This window comes from Chelonia mydas, chromosome 14, assembly GCF_015237465.2.
Source record: "Chelonia mydas isolate rCheMyd1 chromosome 14, rCheMyd1.pri.v2, whole genome shotgun sequence".
In the NCBI taxonomy this organism is placed as follows: domain Eukaryota; kingdom Metazoa; phylum Chordata; order Testudines; family Cheloniidae; genus Chelonia; species Chelonia mydas.
In genome coordinates this window covers 36,964,263-36,982,422 of record NC_051254.2, presented here as the reverse complement: position 1 = coordinate 36,982,422, position 18,160 = coordinate 36,964,263, and the positions used below count along the sequence as shown (strand labels likewise).

Sequence of the window (18,160 nt, the reverse complement as noted above, 5' to 3'; positions counted from 1 at the left end):
CTACAACAATGGAGCTAATCACTTAATCACACTGTGATTCCAGGGCAGAAACAATGGCCAGAATCTCAGTGGCTGTCACTTAGCAAATCTGTGTTGACTTTGCCGGATCTAGGCTGATTTACACCAGCTGGGAACATGGCCCCATGCTTTATGTATTTCTCTTACATGTCGGAAGTTGAAAACCTACTTTAAGCACCTGGCTTTAATCATGGAGACGCTCCCGTTACCTACAGAATCATGACTTTGTCTGTTTTGTGTATTTAGACAAGAAGCTCTGTCCCTTAGGCGCTGTCTCTCATGCTCTGTATATAGAGTACCACGCTGAGCACAATAGAGCTTCGGTCTTGGGTGCAGCTTCTAGCTGCTACCGTATTAAAAATAATCTTGGTATCCATAGAAACACTTACTTTGCAGTCAGAGAAGAAGGAAACTGGGGAAAGTTGTGGTGTGAGGAACAGACCGAATATCAGTAGAGAGAAACCCCCAAGCCGAGCAAACTAAATTCCCAATCCTGCAAAATCTTACACGTTTCATTGTACTACTGCACTGCTAATGGCCCCATTGATTTCAAGAAGAAAAGGAGTACTTGGGGCACCTTAGAGACTAACCAATTTATTTCCATGTGTCTGAGATAGAACGAGGCAGATGGTAGGGCTGCTCCGGGCACTGCTTCTGCTCCGGACCAGGAGCAAGGCAGAGTGAAGATTCCATCATCTTCCTCTGCATCCCCCACTCCTGAGTCAGGGCTTCCTGCCGGAGATCGGCAGGATCGGAGGCATTAGAAGGGCCACAAAAGGTATGGGGGATGCCTCGACTTTTTGAGGGGGTGAAAAGCTTCCTCATCCGTGAGTGAGTCTTCAATGTTCCTCCTGTGGCTGTACCTCTCACAACCGGTGGTCAGGGACCATTTAGGGGAAACTAGTGACTTTCACAAGGGTGCAAAATGTCCTGCATGGAGCTGCACAAACTTTAGCAGCTATGGGAACAGGTTACTGCCATGGCCTGGGCGGGCAAGAGATAGGAAGTGTAACCTGCAGGCCCTGCACAGAAGCTAAAACACGACTTTTTGATATCCCTGCTCCCACTTTTTTAGCATCTGTTTAGTTCTGCTTCGTAAGGGAGAAAAATATACAAACACTCAATGCTTTTCAGCACGGCCTGGAGTAATGTGAAACTGGCTGGGAATGAGACATTCCGGCCCCAAAGGGGGAACTCAGGGACTAACGATCAGTCTGCTCATGGCGAGGATAAGAATAGATAATATACTCAGGGTCAGTGTGACTAGAAAGAGTGTTGGAGAGTCAGGGGAGATGTGCTAGGTAATCCCAACCATTTTCCTACCATAGACAGACGTTCAGAGGCTGATGCTGGGGAGGCAGAGGTGGGATCTCCAGGCCTCCCACAAAGGGCTCTGTGGGAATCAGCCCCTCCCAGTGCTGCTGTCTGAATGCAGCGGGGGCAGGGAGAAGGGGGCAGAGGGGTTAATGAGGAAAGGCAGCACCTCGCTACCCCTGTGCTCTCCCTCGCCTCTTATCCCATAATCCCCACACACTCGATAGCCCCAGCACCCAGCTCCCCCTGCTTCCCAGCTCCCCCAGCCCCAACCATTCAATCCCCAGTGTCCTCCCCAGAACCCGTCAGCCTGGTCCCTCAATATTTGATCCCCCAGAGCCCAGTGCCCTGGGGGATTCAGGTAGGGGAGGAGTAACCAGCACCAGGGACACTACCCCTGCAGGAGACAGTTCCAGGTAAGTGGGGGAGCCCAGCCCAAGGGGTGGTGGAAGATGAGAGGTGGGGACGGGTGTGTAGAGTGAAGGTGGGGCCTGGCCCAAGTGTCCTTCTCCTCATCTCCATGGCAGGGGGATTCCGGCTGGGAGGGGAAAGGAGACGGGGGAACTTCAGCCAGGCAGAGGGAGCAGCTGGAGGAGTTTCTCTCTTTCCTTTCCCCCCTGTGGCCCATCAGCTCAGCAGCCAGGGCTGTAGCAGGGAGAAGGGGCTGATCGGGGCTTCTTCCTCTCTGCCTGGGGTTTGCTTAGACCAAGCAGAACCAGAGGGTCACTGACTAGCTGATGATCAGCTGCTGATGGATCCTCACTCCAGTGATGGGCAGCTGGGTCCTTGGGAGCCAAATGCCCCTGAAGTGTGTGGGAATGAGGAAATTGATTACTATGGCTTAGTCAGAGCCCTGAGAAAATTTCCGTGCTGTGTGGAGGAGGCTCTGATGTCCAACTTTGTCTTAGCTCCACTTGGATCATTTTCCACACTGAGAACATCTCAGAGGTTTCTTCCCTATGTAGATTTGCGGGTGCCTGATACTCCGGGAGCACCAAATGAACCTTCCCTCACATTCAAGCTCTCTCTTTTGTGTGGATCACTAATGTGTGAGCTCAGATTGAATCTCACACCTTTGTGGATTCTCCCATGTTTAATGAGGTTTGATCTCTGTGTGAAACTTTTCCCACAGTCCAAGCACTTATGGGGTCTTTCTCCCGTGTGGGTTACCTGATGTGTTATCAGGCATGATCTTTGTGTGAAACTTTTCTCACAGTCCAAGCACTTATGGGGTCTCTCTCCTGTGTGGATTCTCTGATGTAAAACAAGGGCTGATCTGTTTGTGAAACTTTTCCCACAGTCCAAGCACTTATGGGGTCTTTCTCCTGTGTGGATCCTCTGATGTGTTATAAGGGCAGACTTCCACCTGAAACATTTCCCACAGTTGAGGCATTTCTGAGGTTTGTCTCCGGTGTGAATTCTGTGATGTGCAACAAGATGAGAACTCCCAATGAAACTTTTCCCACACTCGAGGCATTTATAGGGTCTTTCTCCCGTGTGGGTTCTCTGATGTTGAGTGAGTTGTGAGCTGCACCTAAAGTTTTTCCCACAGTCCAAGCACTTATGGGGTCTCTCTCCTGTGTGGATTCTCTGATGTGTGATAAGATCAGACTTCCAACTGAAGGAGTTCCCACACTCAAGGCATTTATAGGGTCTGTCTCCTCGGTGTATTCTCTGATGCCTTGTAAGGGATGATCTCTGTATGAAATTTTTCCCACAGTCCAAGCACTTATGGGGTCTCTCTCCAGTGTGGATTCTCTGATGTGTTATAAGGCCTGACTTCCAAAGGAAACTTTTCCCACACTCCGAGCATGTATAGCGTCCCTCTCCTGTGTGGATCGTCTGATGTGTAACAAGTGCTGATCTCTGTGTGAAATTTTTCCCACAGACCAAGCACTTATGGGGTCTCTCTCCTGTGTGGATTCTCTGATGTATTATAAGGGCTGACTTCCAACAGAAACCATTCCCGCAGTAGAGGCATTTATAGGGTCTCTCTCCTCTGTGGATTCTCCGATGGTTAGTAAGGTTTGTGCTCTTACTGAAGCTTTTCCCACACACCAAGCATTTATATGCTCTCTCTCCTGTGTGGACTCTCTGATGTCTAATAAGGTGTGATTTCTGCATGAAACTTTTCCCACAGTCCGAGCACTTATGGGGTCTCTCTCCGGTGTGGATTGCCTGATGTGTAACAAGGCCTGATCTCCATGTGAAACTTTTCCCACAGTCCAAGCACTTATGGGGTCTCTCTCCGGTGTGGACTGCCTGATGTGTAACAAGGCCTGATCTCCGTGTGAAATCTTTCCCACAGTCCAAGCACTTATGGGGTTTCCCTCCTGTGTGGATTCTCTGATGCATAATTACTGCTGACTCCCCACTGAAACGTTTCCTACACTCGAGGCATTGATAGGGATTCTCACCCATGTGGCTTCTCCCATGGTTATTAAGATCTGAGCAGTTATTGAAGCTTTCCCCACAGTCCAAGCATTGAAGGGATTTCTCTCCAGTATGGATTGTCTGATGTATCACAAGGTGTAATCTCAGAATGAATCCTTTTCCACACTGGAGACAGTGGTAGGGTTTCTCTTCCTTGGGATTTGTCTGCTGGGCTGTGGGATCCTTGTCTCCTCCCCCACATTTAATAGATTCATCCACTTTCTTCTTTGGGTGGTATCCCAACAGCCTCTCTGACCTGTGCCAATTTCCCCAGGTTTCTCCCTGTTCCCAGCACTGGGAAAAATTCCCTTCAGCTCTTCTCACAAAGGTCCGCTGTGGTTCCATTTTCCCAGGGACTTCCTCATGATGATTCCCTTCCTCCTTCTCACTCATTGTCACATCACCTGCTGGGAGAGAGAGACAATCCAGACAGGAGTCATTGTGCTGGGGAGAAAGAGGAATGGCACCGAGGGAAAACTCAACACACTCAAGTTGCAAAGAATCAGCAATTGGATTCTGTCTCTACTTCCCACCCAAACACTCACGCAGAAGGACAGTTGGGAAGGAAACTCCTGCAGCTAACAGGATGGGTGGAAAGACATGAGCAATATCTACTGACTACAGCCCTACTCTGGCTGAGATGAGTAACAACTGAGGGCTCTTACTCACACCACATTTCTGGGATTCTCAACTTTTTCCTTAATTCGCCCGGTGGTTTCTGTCAGTCCTCACCTGTGCAAGTGCCTCTTGGGATCTCTTTTTCCACCCAGGCCTGGAGATCCGGGACCCACGGCCCTTCCCCTCGTTCCAGCCGGGCGATCAGGTCAGGTTTGGGAAAGGGAAATCCTGCGCAGGGGGTGAAATCAGACCAGATCAGGTTGCATGGAGGATTGGGAGTGTGTCTGTCACAAAGGACAATCCGTGAGTGGAACCTGTCCCCGTGCTGTGCTGGGAGAATAAGGAAACCAAAGGGACAGGAACATGGTCACTGAGCCCCCTTGGGAGACGCAGATGTCTGGGGAGGTGGAGAGAATTTTTACACCCTCGCTAGGAGTGTGCAGGATCTGTGCACTCTGGGGCCCTTGCTGATGCACACACAGCTCTGGAGTTACCCCTGCAGAGCCCAGAGCCCTCCTCAGGGCTGGAGCTAGTCCCAAGGAGGGAGGTGAAAATGTGTTCAAATGAGAAACAATACACACAGGACAATACATGGCTTCTTGGCCTTGAAAGCTGGAGGGGCGGGAAGGGTTTAGCATGTCCATTAGGTTTTGACACTGTGGTCCCATTGGAGGGGGTTTGGAGATGCAGGTCTCTCTCACACGGCAGCTATGGACTATGGAACCCATTCCCCTCTCATCTAACTGACCAGGGAAGAACCTGACCAGAGTCAGAAATGCAGGCCCGAAACTTTCTAATAACCGAGGGGACAGGGATCCCTTACCCAGAGAGGTCACCGTCTCGTAGTTCTCCTGCATGACGTCCCTGTAGAGGGCTCTCTGAGCGGGGTCCAGCAGAGCCCCCTGCCCCTGGGTGAAATACACAGCCACCTCCTCGAAGGTCACCGGCATCTGAAACAACAAGAGTTCCCCAATCAGCACCTGCTGCCCCAGCCACAACCCCACTGGTCACACGGGAAAGGAAGAAGAAAAAATAAACATCTTGGAAGCTCTGGGAGGCTCAGAAAAGCAAAATCCCACCCACCCCCTGTTCAGAGCAGCCAAGAAGCTTCAGAGGGTGGGGAGAAGGTGAGAGCTCCTTGTCCCCCCCCAGCAGACCAAGCAGGGCAGCGTCTTCTCATTTCCCACACACCTGCCAGCCACAGGCTGATACAGGAAGCAGAGCTCTGAGCCGGGGCCAGGGCCAGGAATCCTGACAGCTTCCCTTCGTATTCCACAGCAGCCCTTCGCTCGTGGGTTCAGGCTCCAGCACCGGGAGTCTGGAAAATGTTCCCAGGCCTGCCAAGGGGGGTGTTTCCTGGTTCAGAAATGGGGGAATGTTTCCCCCCTCCCAATAGGGCAGCTCAGAAAATCAGCAGGTTTATCACACCCTGTCTCCTCCCTGCCTCTCCCTCCCCCTGCCCAGCAGCTCCCTGAAAAGCCCCTACCTGAGCTGGCTCCATCACAGCCATTTCCCTGCCCTGTCTCCTGGGTCGATGTGGAGCAAAATGTGGATGTGATTCCTCAGCCTGTCAGGGCGAGAGGGTCAATTGGGGAGGGGGGGTCAGAAGGGGCTTGAGTCCCATTTCGCACCCCGATTCCCCCCAGGCTTGTTCCCTGCTGACAGATCCTCTGGACTCTGCCATGCTGGGAAGAAACCCAGTTAGTTTATTACCACCCAGGCCAGGCCCCTCCCAGCAGAACTAAGCCCCCCAGAGCAGTTTTAAACTCTCCCCGTAACAGCATCTCTGTGTCAAACTTTGATTCTGCTCTTTTTCTAGAGGAGGCACTTCGAGGGATTGCCCTACAGTGTAGTGCAGTCGTCACCAACCGGTGGACCCTGGAGCCTCTGAGAGTCAATCGCGATCACCGGCCGCTAACTGTCCGGCGGTGCAGCGGGGCTAAGCCCTGGCCCCATGCCACTCCCGGAAGCAGCCGGCATGTCCCTATGGCAGTGCAGCCCCTGGGGGGAGGGGGCAGGGGGTCTCAGCTCCCTGCTCCTGTCTGCAGGCACTGCCCATGCAGCTCCCATTGGCCGGGAATGGGGAACTGCAGCCAATGGATGCTGTGGGGGCGATGCCTGCAGAGAGGGGCAGAGAGCGGAGCTATGTGCCCCCCCCGCCACACACAAGGGCCACAGGGATGTGCCGGCCGCTTCCAGGAGCAGCATGGGGCCAGGGTAGGCAGGGAGCCTGCCTTAGGCCTTCTGCACCACCGCCCGAGTTAAGCGTCACCCGGTTGGACCCTGTACCCTGCACCCCCTCCCACACACCGTGCCCCAGCCCTGAGCCCCCTCCCAGAGCCTGCACCCCCCACCCCCTCCTGTACGCCAACTCTCTGCCCCATCCCAGAGCCGCCTCCTGCACCCAAACTCCAAACCCCCCTTCCCAGAGCTTGCACCCCTCACATCCTTCTGCACCCTAACCACCTGCCCCAGGCTCAGCCAAGAGCCCTCTCCCATACCCCAAACCCCTCAGCCCCAGCCCAGAGCCTGCACCCCCTCCAGCACCCCAACCCCCACCTCAGCCCGGTGAAAGTGAGTGAGGGTGTGGGAGAGTATGTGATGGAGGGAGGGGGGAGGGAGGGGGGATGGAGTGGGGAGGGGCCTCAGGGAAGGGGTAGGATAGATCCCAGGTTGCACTTCAATTCAAAAGTTGATCTCGTGCATAAAAAAAGGTTTACCACTGATGTAGTGTAACCCTCTCTAGCTCCCCCCCAAGTAATGCTGTATTCAGCAGAGTTAGGAACTGGATTTTCCTCTCTCAGCTCCTCCCCTTGTTCCCAGGAGAGTCAGTCTGCCCAGGGGGATGCAGGGAATGGACCCGGGCAGGTCTGGGAGCTGGGAATCTCCCTCCCCACTTCCTGCTCCTGCTGCCCCTTCCAGTCTCTCCTTTCTCCCTCTTTATCATCTTCCCTCTCCCTGGGAGAGCTGGTGACTGCCTCATTGACATGGGCCTTTGCTCTCATTAGGCAAATCAGCCACGGCCACTGCTAACAAAGGTTTGAATCTGTCTGTGAGGGCAGCAGCTCTGGGACTCGCAGACACACAGGGAGCCCCCTCCCCATGTAGGCCAAACTCCCCAGCAGGTCCAGGAAAGGGGCCCTTGTGCAGAGTCACTTTCCTGCCCGGCCCCAGCCCTGTCCCCCGGGTCTCCCCATCACCTGCAGGCTCCAGCTCAGGGGCTGGTGTCAGCAGAGCCCTAGAGGCTGGTTCCAGTCACCGGAGAAATTCCCCACCTTGGCTGGGCACAGAGGGGCTTTAACAGAGGTCTCTCCTCTGCTGGGTAAGAAGCAGCTTCTCATTTTGGGTTCCCAGGTTTAAATGCAGGAGGCAGCTTCTGATCCGGGGAGCTGCACTCCAGGGCTATAACAACATGAGCAGGGAAGAGACAGACAGACAGACACACACACACACCTGCCTCCTCCTCTCCCTTAGCCATAACCGGAGCCCTCTGGTGGCAACACCTGATGAATGAGCTGCCTTGGACTCCCCCTGCAGCCCCCAGGGTCTGGCAGGCGGAGGCTGATCTCATTGGCCCATCCGCACTCACCCCCTGCCACACCCAGCGGTGACTCTGGTCTGACACCGGGTGTGGCTGAGATCTGAATCCTGCACAGAAATCAGCCCAGGGCCTTGGGCAGCCCAGCCAGCCCTGAACATTCAGGAAACAGACTCCCAAAGGTCATGAGTTTGTCTTTTATTAGAAATCAAATAAGAAGGTGGGAGCAGGGTGTGTGTATGCGGGAAGGGAGGGGGTAGCCCGTGGATATTTGCCTTGGAGCTTCTGAGCCGTGAGGGCAGAGGGGCCAGTTGTGGGACTCAGTGGGGGCTTCCCCCCCCAGGAGTTTCATACAGGAATTGTGCTCCCAGGTAGAGCTCGAAAACTACAGCACAGCTAGTCAGTGCGGAATGTGAGTTCTGCAGAGAGTCAGTATTTTGTTGACAGGCAGAGGCAGGGTGATTAACATAAGACAGTGCTGGCAATTGCTTGTAAAACCTTTTCAGAAGGTGGGGATGTGGGGGAGGGTGTTTTAAGAAAGCACGTGGAGGACTCAGAAGAAATACAGCCAAGCTCTCTGCACCAAAGTTTACTCCTGGGGGCATTTTGCGCCAAAAAATTAAAAATTCTGCACACAATATTATAAAATTCTGCAACTGTTATTTGTCAAAATAACACGACATAATCACGCCAGTTTCAATTGTTTTGGTAATTTATTTCAAAATACCTGTCAACAAGGATGTCTGTAACAATACAGACACACAGAAATTCCCTCAGGAGCAGAGAGTTAAAGAAACCCCTACGACATCCCAGTTCCTGTTCCTCTGCCCCCTTCCCATCCCACCCCCCCCAGGCCCAGCCGAGGGGCCAGACACCCACAGCTCCTCCCCCTCAGAACCCAGCCATGCTCCCCCCAGCCAGTACACCTGCACCCCCTTCCCCCCAGAGCCCAGCTACAGGGCCCCCCCTTGCACAGGTACCTGCACCCCCACACCCCAGAGATCCAGAGGGAAAAACAGCCGGATGCTCGGTCACAGCTTGCACGGGCATACCTGAGCACCACCCTCTCCTTCCCTTAGGACATGCTGGGAACTGCAGCTGTCAGGAACCCTCTAGCTCCCTCTCCCACCACCCAGCAGTGACTTCTCTGTGTGAGCTGGGCTGTGGAAGGAAGGAAATTCTGCAAGCACAACATTTAGTTTCCCAAAAATTCTGCCTTGCGCAGCGGCCCAGAATTCCCCCCGGAGTAAAGGCTACATTCAGAAAAGGGGGAGATTTGGGGACATAGGTGAAAAGAAAGGGCCAAAACCCAGGGAAGGGCTAGCAGTGGTATAGAGAGGTTCCCACTCGACCTGTGGTACTCATGTGGATTTTAACTGGAAACCATTTTGTTTCGTCATTTTTTGTTCTGAGATAAAGAAAAGGAAGGAACGAGAAAGTGTTGTAGGAGTACGAGGAGAGGCTGAGGGAACTGGGATTGTTTAGTCTGCAAAGAGAAGCATGAGGGTGGATTTGATAGCTGCTTTCAACTACCTGAAGGGGGGTTCTAAAGAGGATGGAGCTCGGCTGTTCTCAGTGGTGGCGGATGACAGGACAAGGAGTAATGGTCTCAAGTTGCAGTGGGGGAGGTTTAGGTTGGATATTAGGAAAAACGTTTTCACTAGGAGGGTGGTGAAGCACTGGAATGTGTTACCTAGGGAGGTGGTGGAATCTCCTTCCTTAGAGGTTTTTAGGGTCAGGCTTGACAAAGCCCTGGCTAGGATGATTTAGTTTGGGATTGGTCCTGCTTTGAGGAAGGTGTTAGACTAGAGGACATCCTGAGGTCCCTTCCAACCCTGATATTCTATGATTCTATCAGGCGTGTTCATGCCTCAGATTCTTAGGGTTGCAGCTGGACCCAGGCGAATTCCACAACAAAGAACAGAAATTGCATCCTCAGAGTCCATAAAGTAGATGCTTGTCATGATTTGTATTATTCACTGGGCACCATCTGTGCGCTCAGCACAGTTCAGAATCTGCCAGTAAATACAATCCCTGAGCCAGTGTGTATAAAATGTGTAGTCCTGGATAAGATGACTCTGCTATTTAAGTAGGAAGTGCATAGTTATTCAGCACATGTTAAGATCTATGAGTGGAGGGGATGTTTTACTGGATTAAGGACTAGATTTGACCCTCCAACTTCCTTTCAAGAGGGAGAGCTGCCCAGAGCTCCTGGGCCTGTTTAGTTTCCTTTCCTGCCTGCCATGGCCTTGATACACCTCAGAAGGCTCATTTTTTCCCCCTCAGCTTTAAAATCAGGAATTTTCCTGGTGTTTGGTTTTAAATCTTCTCCTGTGAGAACTGCAACTTAGTCACTGTACTGTCGTGTTGAAAAGCCTTCTGGAAAGTAACTAGCCTTTAACCAAAAGTGAAAGCAGCATTGCCAACTCTCATGATTTTCTCATGAGCCTCAGGAGAATGATTCTTTTCCTTAAAGCCCCAGTTCCTGGAGTCAGGCGGAGGTGTGATGATTTCAGCCTTCCTTCTTAAAGAAAAATGAAGTTTCTCGCCCTTGTGGCTGTGGAGAAAGCTTCAAAATGAGACCCCAGTACACCCGAAAGGCTCAAAAAGCAGAAGGCAAATAAGCACCAAATCTATTATTTGTACACAGTCTCATGATTTTAAAGCCAATCTCACAATTCTGAACATTTGGAGTTGGCAATACTGGGAAAGGGACTTAAAAGTGTCAGTTTCACTCCTGTTTAGAGTCAGCTTCAAGTTATTATTTGTAGTGGGGTAACACCCCTAGAGCCCCAGGCATGTGCCGTATAAACTCACAGGGTCTTGCCCTAGGAGGATGGTTCCGAACGTTAAATGATCTATTCCAAACTTGGTGAATGGCAAAAAATAGTGATAGGAACAAATCCAGATTTTTCTACAATTCTTTCAATTGTTGTATTCAAGAGTTACTAAAAAACTCAGAATAGAGATTGAAATTCCCTTAAGTGACATGACACAAGCTTAGATCATGTTAGTATTAGAGCTGAGTGGGTCTAATATTTATTTCATTCTCTTTTTTTAAAAATGTAAGAATTAGATCTGGTGAGCCTGTCAGCTAATTTCTATGATATTATCTGAAAAAACCCAAGAGTTTTCAGGGGCCTAAGTAGCCCCTGGAATCACAGTTAAAGTTGCTCCCCCACCCAAAGTCTGAAATGCCCCCACTGTGTGAGGGGTTAGTCCCCTGCCCACTCATCCCCCAACGCTTGTTTGATCAGATCGAGGGAAAAACAATTCCCGGCTGCCCTGTACCTCTCCCCACCCCTCTGCCTTCTCCCTGCCCCCGGCTCTCCCTTCCCCAACCAGTCTGCGCTTGCTCTCACAGTCCCCTCCAGCCACCCCCTTTCTCCTGCATCGCCCCATCACCCCTGCCTCCTCCTATCCTGCCCCCTGCATCCCCGTCACCCGCCCCCTGCATCCCTGTTCTCCAGTCCTGCCCACACGTCCCCCTGCATCTCTTTATCTGCAGCCCGGGGGCGGGTCTCTCTTACCTTCCCTCCGAGCGGGGCCCCCCGGGGCAGGGGCCGGGCCGGGAAGGGGCCCTGGCCGGGCTGGGGGCTCTGCCCTGGGAGAGGCTCCCGGGGAGCAGCGGGCAGGGCCCGGCTGGAGGTTCCCCTCTCCCGGCTGCAGCCCGGGCTCCGGACTCCCAGCACCAGCCGCCGGGGCTCGGGGATCTCGCCGGGAGCCTGGGAGCCGGAGTCCCCGCAGCGGCTGCGAGTCACTTCCTGCGGCCGGGCCTGAGCCCCGCGATCCTCCCCCCAGAGCCGCCCCCCAGCCGCTCCTGGGTCCTAGCGATCAACCCACCGCGCTGCGGCGTTTCTGGTCACAGGCTACAAGCACGGCTGAAGAAGAGGTGGCGCTGTGTGGACGGGCTGAGCCAGACGTGCAGGGACACAAGGCAAAGGGAGAGAGAGGAGAGAGCAGAACTAAGGTGGGGAAGGAAAATGATGCGTGAGGGGAAGGGTGACAGCACAACCCCAAGTCACATGCCAGGGGTGGTTCAGGATTTAGCCGAAGCTTGTGGAATAGAGGATGTCGGCTGGTTCCCCTCTCTGGTTAGCCCTGCTCAGGTCGTCTTTCAGCAGCAGGATGATGAGAGCCCAATGGTGCCATGCTGGGCCCCAGGAGACAGTGGGTGTGAGACACCCCAGGGTACAGTCTGTTGAACTGCTTAGTTCTCCATCCAGGGCATCTTTCACACTGCTTCCCCCTTCGAACAACAAACCCCTCCCGGCTCTTCTCCCACACAGCCACCAGCCTTCAAAGTCACTCCCAGCTACACAGGACTGAGTGCCGCTAGCCAGCCACTCATGAAGTAAACTACACAGCAACATAAACCAGTTCACTAGTCCCGGCCTTGCACCCCAGAAATGTGAGTCTTGTACTGCCCCGTCTGTGCGCTGTGCTGTCCAAGCTCTTTAATTCGTTTCTCCTCCCCACAAAGGATGCTGGTCAGGCAACAGCCTTGTTATCTGAAGTGAAATTCTCCAAACACTTCGACGAAAACACACTGGTTTGGATAAAACAATAAAACAAGTTTACTAAGGAGAGAAAGGTAGATTTTAAGTGGTCACAAGTGATAAAGGTGTAAAAGGTCCAATTTGGTTACAGCAAAAATAAATGGTCAACATGCATTTTAAATCCTACATTTTATCAACCTATGTAAGATGTGAAGCAAACAGCTTTTCTCACCCCACCCGATGTTGCAAACAGTTCACAGTTCTTAGTAACCAGGCTGGATTTCCTGGGTACTAAAGAGGTAAAAATGGAGGCTACTCTGTATTTTTATATCGCTCTCCTCTTTGAGGTTTGCCAGCAGGCGAGAGGTGGAGGTGGAGGGAGAAGGCAGGTGACAATCAGTCTGTGGGGCAGGTGAGCATCCAACCATCCTTCAGGTGAATAGTAAATTTCTTATTCACAACTCCCCTGCTAGTGAATGGCCGGTTAAGCAATCAATGGACACTTAGCACCTGGCTCTGAGGAGCTAATCTTTCAGATTTATAGAGCACCTGACCCTGAGGGTGTTTTTCAGCTTTACGGCATGTTTCAGTAACAAACATATAGCAAAATACACACATTTTAACAGGACAATAATATTCAGCAAAAAAAAAAAAAAAAGGGGGGGGGGTGAGAAAACCTGTATTTGTGCTGGAAATGGCCCACCTTGATTTTCATGCACGTTGTAAGGAGAGTGGTCACTTTGGATAGGCTATTACCAGCAGGAGAGTGAGTTTGTGTGTGTGGTTTTTGGAGGGGGGTGAGGGGGTGAGAGAACCTGGATTTGTGCAGGAAATGGCCCACCTTGATTATCATACACATTGTGAAGAGAGTGGTCACTTTGGATGGGCTATTACCAGCAGGAGAGTGAGTTTGTGTGTGGTGGGGCGGAGGGTGAGAAAACCTGGATTTGTGCTGGAAATGGCCCAACTTGATGATCACTTTAGATAAGCTATTACTAGCAGGAGATTGGGGTGGGAGGAGGTATTGTTTCATGGTCTCTATGTATATAATGTCTTCTGCAGTTTCCACAGTATGCATCCGATGAAGTGAGCTGGAGCTCACGAAAGCTCATGCTCAAATAAATTGGTTAGTCTCTAAGGTGCCACAAGTCCTCCTTTTCATTCAGCAGACAATGACTTTTTATATGATACCTCTCAAGGCATACTTTGCACAACATTTATCATTTTGCAAAAGTGGTGACCATAATAGTTTAGAGCAGTGGTTCTCCAATTTATTTCATCGCCCGCCCCACCACCCCTTATTTGTTTCTGTCACAATTTAAATCCCCAACCCCAGCTCTGAAGGCAGAGCAGAGAGCAGCGTCTGCTGGCTGGGTGCCCAGGTCTGAAGGCAGCGCCGCCGTCAGCAGCAGCCCAGGAGTTAGGGTGGCCATGTGAAAAGTGATATTCACCAATATCGCTGTTCACAGCAGACTTATCACCCCATTGCCACCCTGACTTCTGCGCTGCTGCTCCACCTGGGGCTGACAGCTGGAGCCCCCCTGCCTCCAGGTGAGGGATTGTGTGGCGGGAGGAGAGCCTGAGCCTGGGTAGCAGGGCTCCATCTGTCCCCTTTATCCCCACCTCCCAGATGTGCACGGCCCTCCTTCATCTCCCCCAGCCACCCGGGGCTGCTAGCCAGGGCTCTCTTAAAAAAAAAAAACCCACATAGGTCACGCCTCCCTTGACACATTCCTGTGACTCGCTTGGGAGACGTGCCCCATAGTTTGAGAACCACTGGTGTAGATAGTCGTAGTGGGGACTGGCAGGCAAGATGGTAACGCTTGCTCCTTTTTGTCCCTGGCATCCCCAGAGAAAACATCCAAGCAGGAGAGCGAAGCAGATGCCATTAACATAAACCTTGCAAAATACATTTCAGTGATTTCAGCTCAAATATTCCCTCCCTGGCCATTTCCACAATCTTTCAGCCCCTAGCCCCAGTGATTGCAATGGGACTGAGCTAGAATTAGGCAGGTGGTGAGTTTGTCAGAACGGGCACTGGGCTGAAGCCCAGCTCAGTGATCAGAATCGCTTTAGCACAATCTCCTGCAAACAGACTGAAAGGCCAATGGTCCGATTCTCCCCTTACAACAACTTCACGCTGGTGTAGACAAGTCACATGACTCCCCCCTAGCACCAGGGGGAGGGAGAGGAGGATGAGCCCATGACCCAGTCAGACTCTTCCTGGGGTCGGGGAGAGGGGCACAATTTTTCAGTGAGTTTTATCTCCACAGGAAGTTTGAGGAGCCTGTGACAGGGTAGGGGTGAGGTTGCCTGGGTGACCTCACTGCGTATTTCCGTCCCAGACCACATCTGCATTGCTTTAATCTTTCACCTTACCTCTGCAGTTGGCAGCCATTTCATGCAAAACAACGGAGACTGGGCGTGGGAGAAACTAAATTCTACTTTATTATTCCAAAGGACAAGCAAAAGGCCGACTCCTCTCTCAATCCCCAGCGCAGCCCAATTCTCCACCCAACTCCCCCATGGACCAGCAAGAGAGCAACAGCTATACATTGGGAGAAAAGTGCCAAGAAGCCGCAAGAGGTGCTGGGAGCCCGTCACGAAAGCAAACCCCCCGAGAGCAGGGAACCCAAAGAGCTCAGGTTAGAGGGATGTAGGTTGGGGTGAGTAGGGCAGAGACAATCACTATCATCCCCACACAGGACTCAGCTGTAGATGGGGGAAGGGGTGACCAGCTGGGCTGTCAGGCTCCCCATCTCCCTCTGGCCTCCACAATAGGGATCAGCCTGGCTTGAAAGCTGCCCAGGTCCTCTGACATCCCTGGCCTCCTTCTCACCTCTGCCCAGCCTCGCCCTCTCAGCAATCAGGAGACGCTGCCCCCTCCCCACAACATTCCTCTTGGGCGGGATTCACAGCATTATACAATTCAGGTAGGGCTTGACCCGACAGGCGCATGATAATCCCTGTCTCTCTCCAGCTCTGATGCAGCGAGTTCACAGTTCTCAGCCTCAGCTGCCTGGCTGGCTCTCAGCAGCAAACCCAGCAGTTTCCCAGCTCGATTCCCCCCACCCGCTAAATCCCCCGATCTCCCACCCTCTACCCCTCCTGACTATGTCCCACATCCCTGCAGGGATCAGGCGGTAACTTCCTTCCCCATTTCAGTGTCTGCCTCTGGGAGAGTGAATCTAGCTCACACCCTCAGTGTTTGCGCTGAGGGATATTGATAATTGTCCTTGTTCAAAGAAAAAAAATAAGTAGACAAGGGGTAGAAAAAGGTTACAATTTAATTGAAAAGGAGTGTTCTTGCAAATCAACAATTGTTTCATGAAGCCCTTAATAAATCTGACCTACGTCCTGGCAGACTAATCTAACAGCCAAGTATGTGACCAAACAGCCTTTGGGAACAGAGAAAAAGCCACCACACACGCTGGGCGATAAAACATTTTCACATTCATACTGTGAAATCCCAGAGAAGCTGGAGACTCAAAATCCAGAAAATGAGTGAACCCATTTTCTTCTAAAGAGGCGAGACCTGCTTTACTTCTCGCATCATTATTTCGTTGTGTTACTTACAGAAGTTTTAGCATCATCATAATAAACCAAAAACTCACAAACCAGCTTCCCATCTACAAATGATCTGGACTAGCCTAGACAAACACTGAAAGCAATTTTACCAAGAGATGCAAACAGGGCTATGAGATCAGAAAGGCCAATATGTGCCTTCAGATTCATTTGGATTCCCTTCCTGGTTTGTGACACTTCCTTCTCCAGCCCTCAGGGCTCTGACTTGGGATCACAGACATCAAACCTGTGATTCCTAAGCCTGGAGAGCCAGGGACATGGTGGTAAGTGACAATTTGGGAGCTGGAGGGGTAGAAAGGGGACAGGGTAAAACTCTCCATTGCTGGGACAGAGGCTGCTGTGTCGAGTGTGGAGGGTGACGGTGCTGGGGGAAAGAGGGAATCCCTCGGACTCACCCCATCGCCCTGAAACTGCACAGAGGCTAAAAGACCACATTTTACTGTCCTGGTTCCCACTTTTTTAGCATCTGTTTAATTCTGGCCCATAAGGGAGAAAATGTACACACACTAAATGCTTTTCAGCAGGGCCTCGAGTAATGTGAGACTATCTGGGAATGAGACAATCCAGTCCCAAAAGGGGGAACTCAGGGACTAACAATCACTCTGATCATGGAGGGGATCAGAATAGGTAAGATGCTCAGGGTGAGTTTGTCACACTCTCGGAGTGGTTCACAAGTAGGAGTGCCCACCTCCGGGCAAAAGGTTGTACAAAAGGTCCCCCCCCGCTCTCCTGCTGGTAATAGCTCAACTTAAGTGATCACTCTGGTTACAGTGTGTGTGGTAACACCCATTGTTTCATGTTCTCTGTGTATATAAATCTCCCCACTGTATTTTCCACTGAATGCATCCGATGAAGTGAGCTGTAGCTCACAAAAGCTTATGCTCAAATAAATTTGTTAGTCTCTAAGGTGCCACAAGTCCTCCTTTTCTCTTTAATAAACAGTTTCGCAAAAGTCTTTTCGGGGTACCCAGACTGTCTCCGGGGAGCTCCGTTTTCTATCCAGGACACTTCTCTGTAAGAGTCCAAACAGCCCAGAGGTAAAGGATCTTTCCTTGAATCCATACTTACAGCTTCTTCTCACACAAAAAAAGGCTGACAGGGTCACTACCTGCATGGGTTTTTCCTCTGATGACAGATAGTGAGGAACGCATTTTGATTCTTTGACCGCCGATCCTCACGCCCAACGCCCACTTGCTTTGAAATTAGCTCTTTTCTGTTCAAGTTCTTCATTTGCATTCCACAAGGCTTCTTCCTCGTTTGATGGGTTATTTCATTACAGGGGTATACACTGTGGAAATGTTCGCTACTACATTATAACACCATATAGTTAAGTGAAAACAATGCAAGTAACATCCCATTAGTTGTCATGAAGTTTAAACACCAAATACACTCTTATACATTTCACAATCACTTTGATGTATCCTAATACACACGTGAATTAGCCTAGGGGTCTGGCACCTGTTCTGCCAGCCTCAGAGTGTTTACACCAGAAAATCTGGTGGAGGGTCACAGAGATGCGCTGGCTAATGCCAACAACAAGACCATTGTGACCAGCCCTAGTCAGGTCACTGAGAGAATTTCCCCCATGTATGGAGTTAGCGCCACCTGGAGCATTGTACACACTGAGACCATCTCAGAGGTTTCTTCCCTGTGCAGATTTGCAGATGCCAGATACTCTACAATATCTTACTGGCTACACAGTAAGATAAGTAAGAAGATTTGAGATCTGAGATAAAAGATCTGAGACCTGAGATAAAAGGATCAGGTCCCAAGAATTTTTCAAGAGATTTTTGCAGCCTCTCATGAGCAGACAGTCCTTGGGTGAACAATAGGCTTTTACAGTAAGCTTCTATTTCCTAAACGTCACAGTTAATTAATTACAAGGATTAACATAAGGTAATTATTGATAAAGCAGTTCATAGACAGTTAACCAGAAATTTAAAAGAGACAACAGACAATGACATTATTACACCCAAGTTTCATCTAAATGTTAATATTTCCTGTTGATCTCTGACTTAACAGAATACAGCTCTAGACAGGAACCGTTTGTTTACATTGTTAACTTCTAACAAGATAAAGGTAAACATAGGTAAACTATGGTAACATCTAACAATATAAAGATTTCAGAGTAGCAGCCGTGTTAGTCTGTATCCGC

The 18,160-nt window shown here is 51.0% G+C and overlaps 3 protein-coding genes across 11 annotated transcripts in view; 1 reads left to right on the top strand and 2 right to left on the bottom strand.

Annotated features, from left to right (window-relative positions):
* The window catches only part of LOC102934811 (zinc finger protein 585A), an 87,019-nt gene extending 78,425 nt beyond the window's left edge, over positions 1 to 8,594 (bottom strand). For 3 of the 9 annotated variants that reach the window (XM_037914696.2, XM_037914697.2, XM_037914706.2), the window contains exons 1-3: positions 7,659 to 8,594; positions 5,870 to 5,950; positions 5,207 to 5,333 (exon numbers count right to left, since the gene is read on the bottom strand). In XM_037914696.2, coding sequence (XP_037770624.1) covers positions 5,207 to 5,333; positions 5,870 to 5,950; positions 7,659 to 7,724 — 274 coding nt within the window. In that variant the 5' untranslated portion in view covers positions 7,725 to 8,594. Of the gene's footprint in view, positions 1 to 596; positions 4,173 to 4,434; positions 4,612 to 5,206; positions 5,334 to 5,869; positions 5,951 to 7,583 lie in introns of those variants that run through there. The other 6 variants (XM_037914701.2, XM_037914702.2, XM_037914698.2 and 3 more) reach the window with 6 other exon arrangements.
* The window catches only part of LOC102936186 (butyrophilin-like protein 2), a 1,677,894-nt gene that overhangs the window by 752,728 nt on the left and 907,006 nt on the right, over positions 1 to 18,160 (top strand).
* Positions 1 to 18,160, bottom strand: part of LOC114020220 (butyrophilin subfamily 1 member A1) — a 1,361,724-nt gene that overhangs the window by 660,803 nt on the left and 682,761 nt on the right.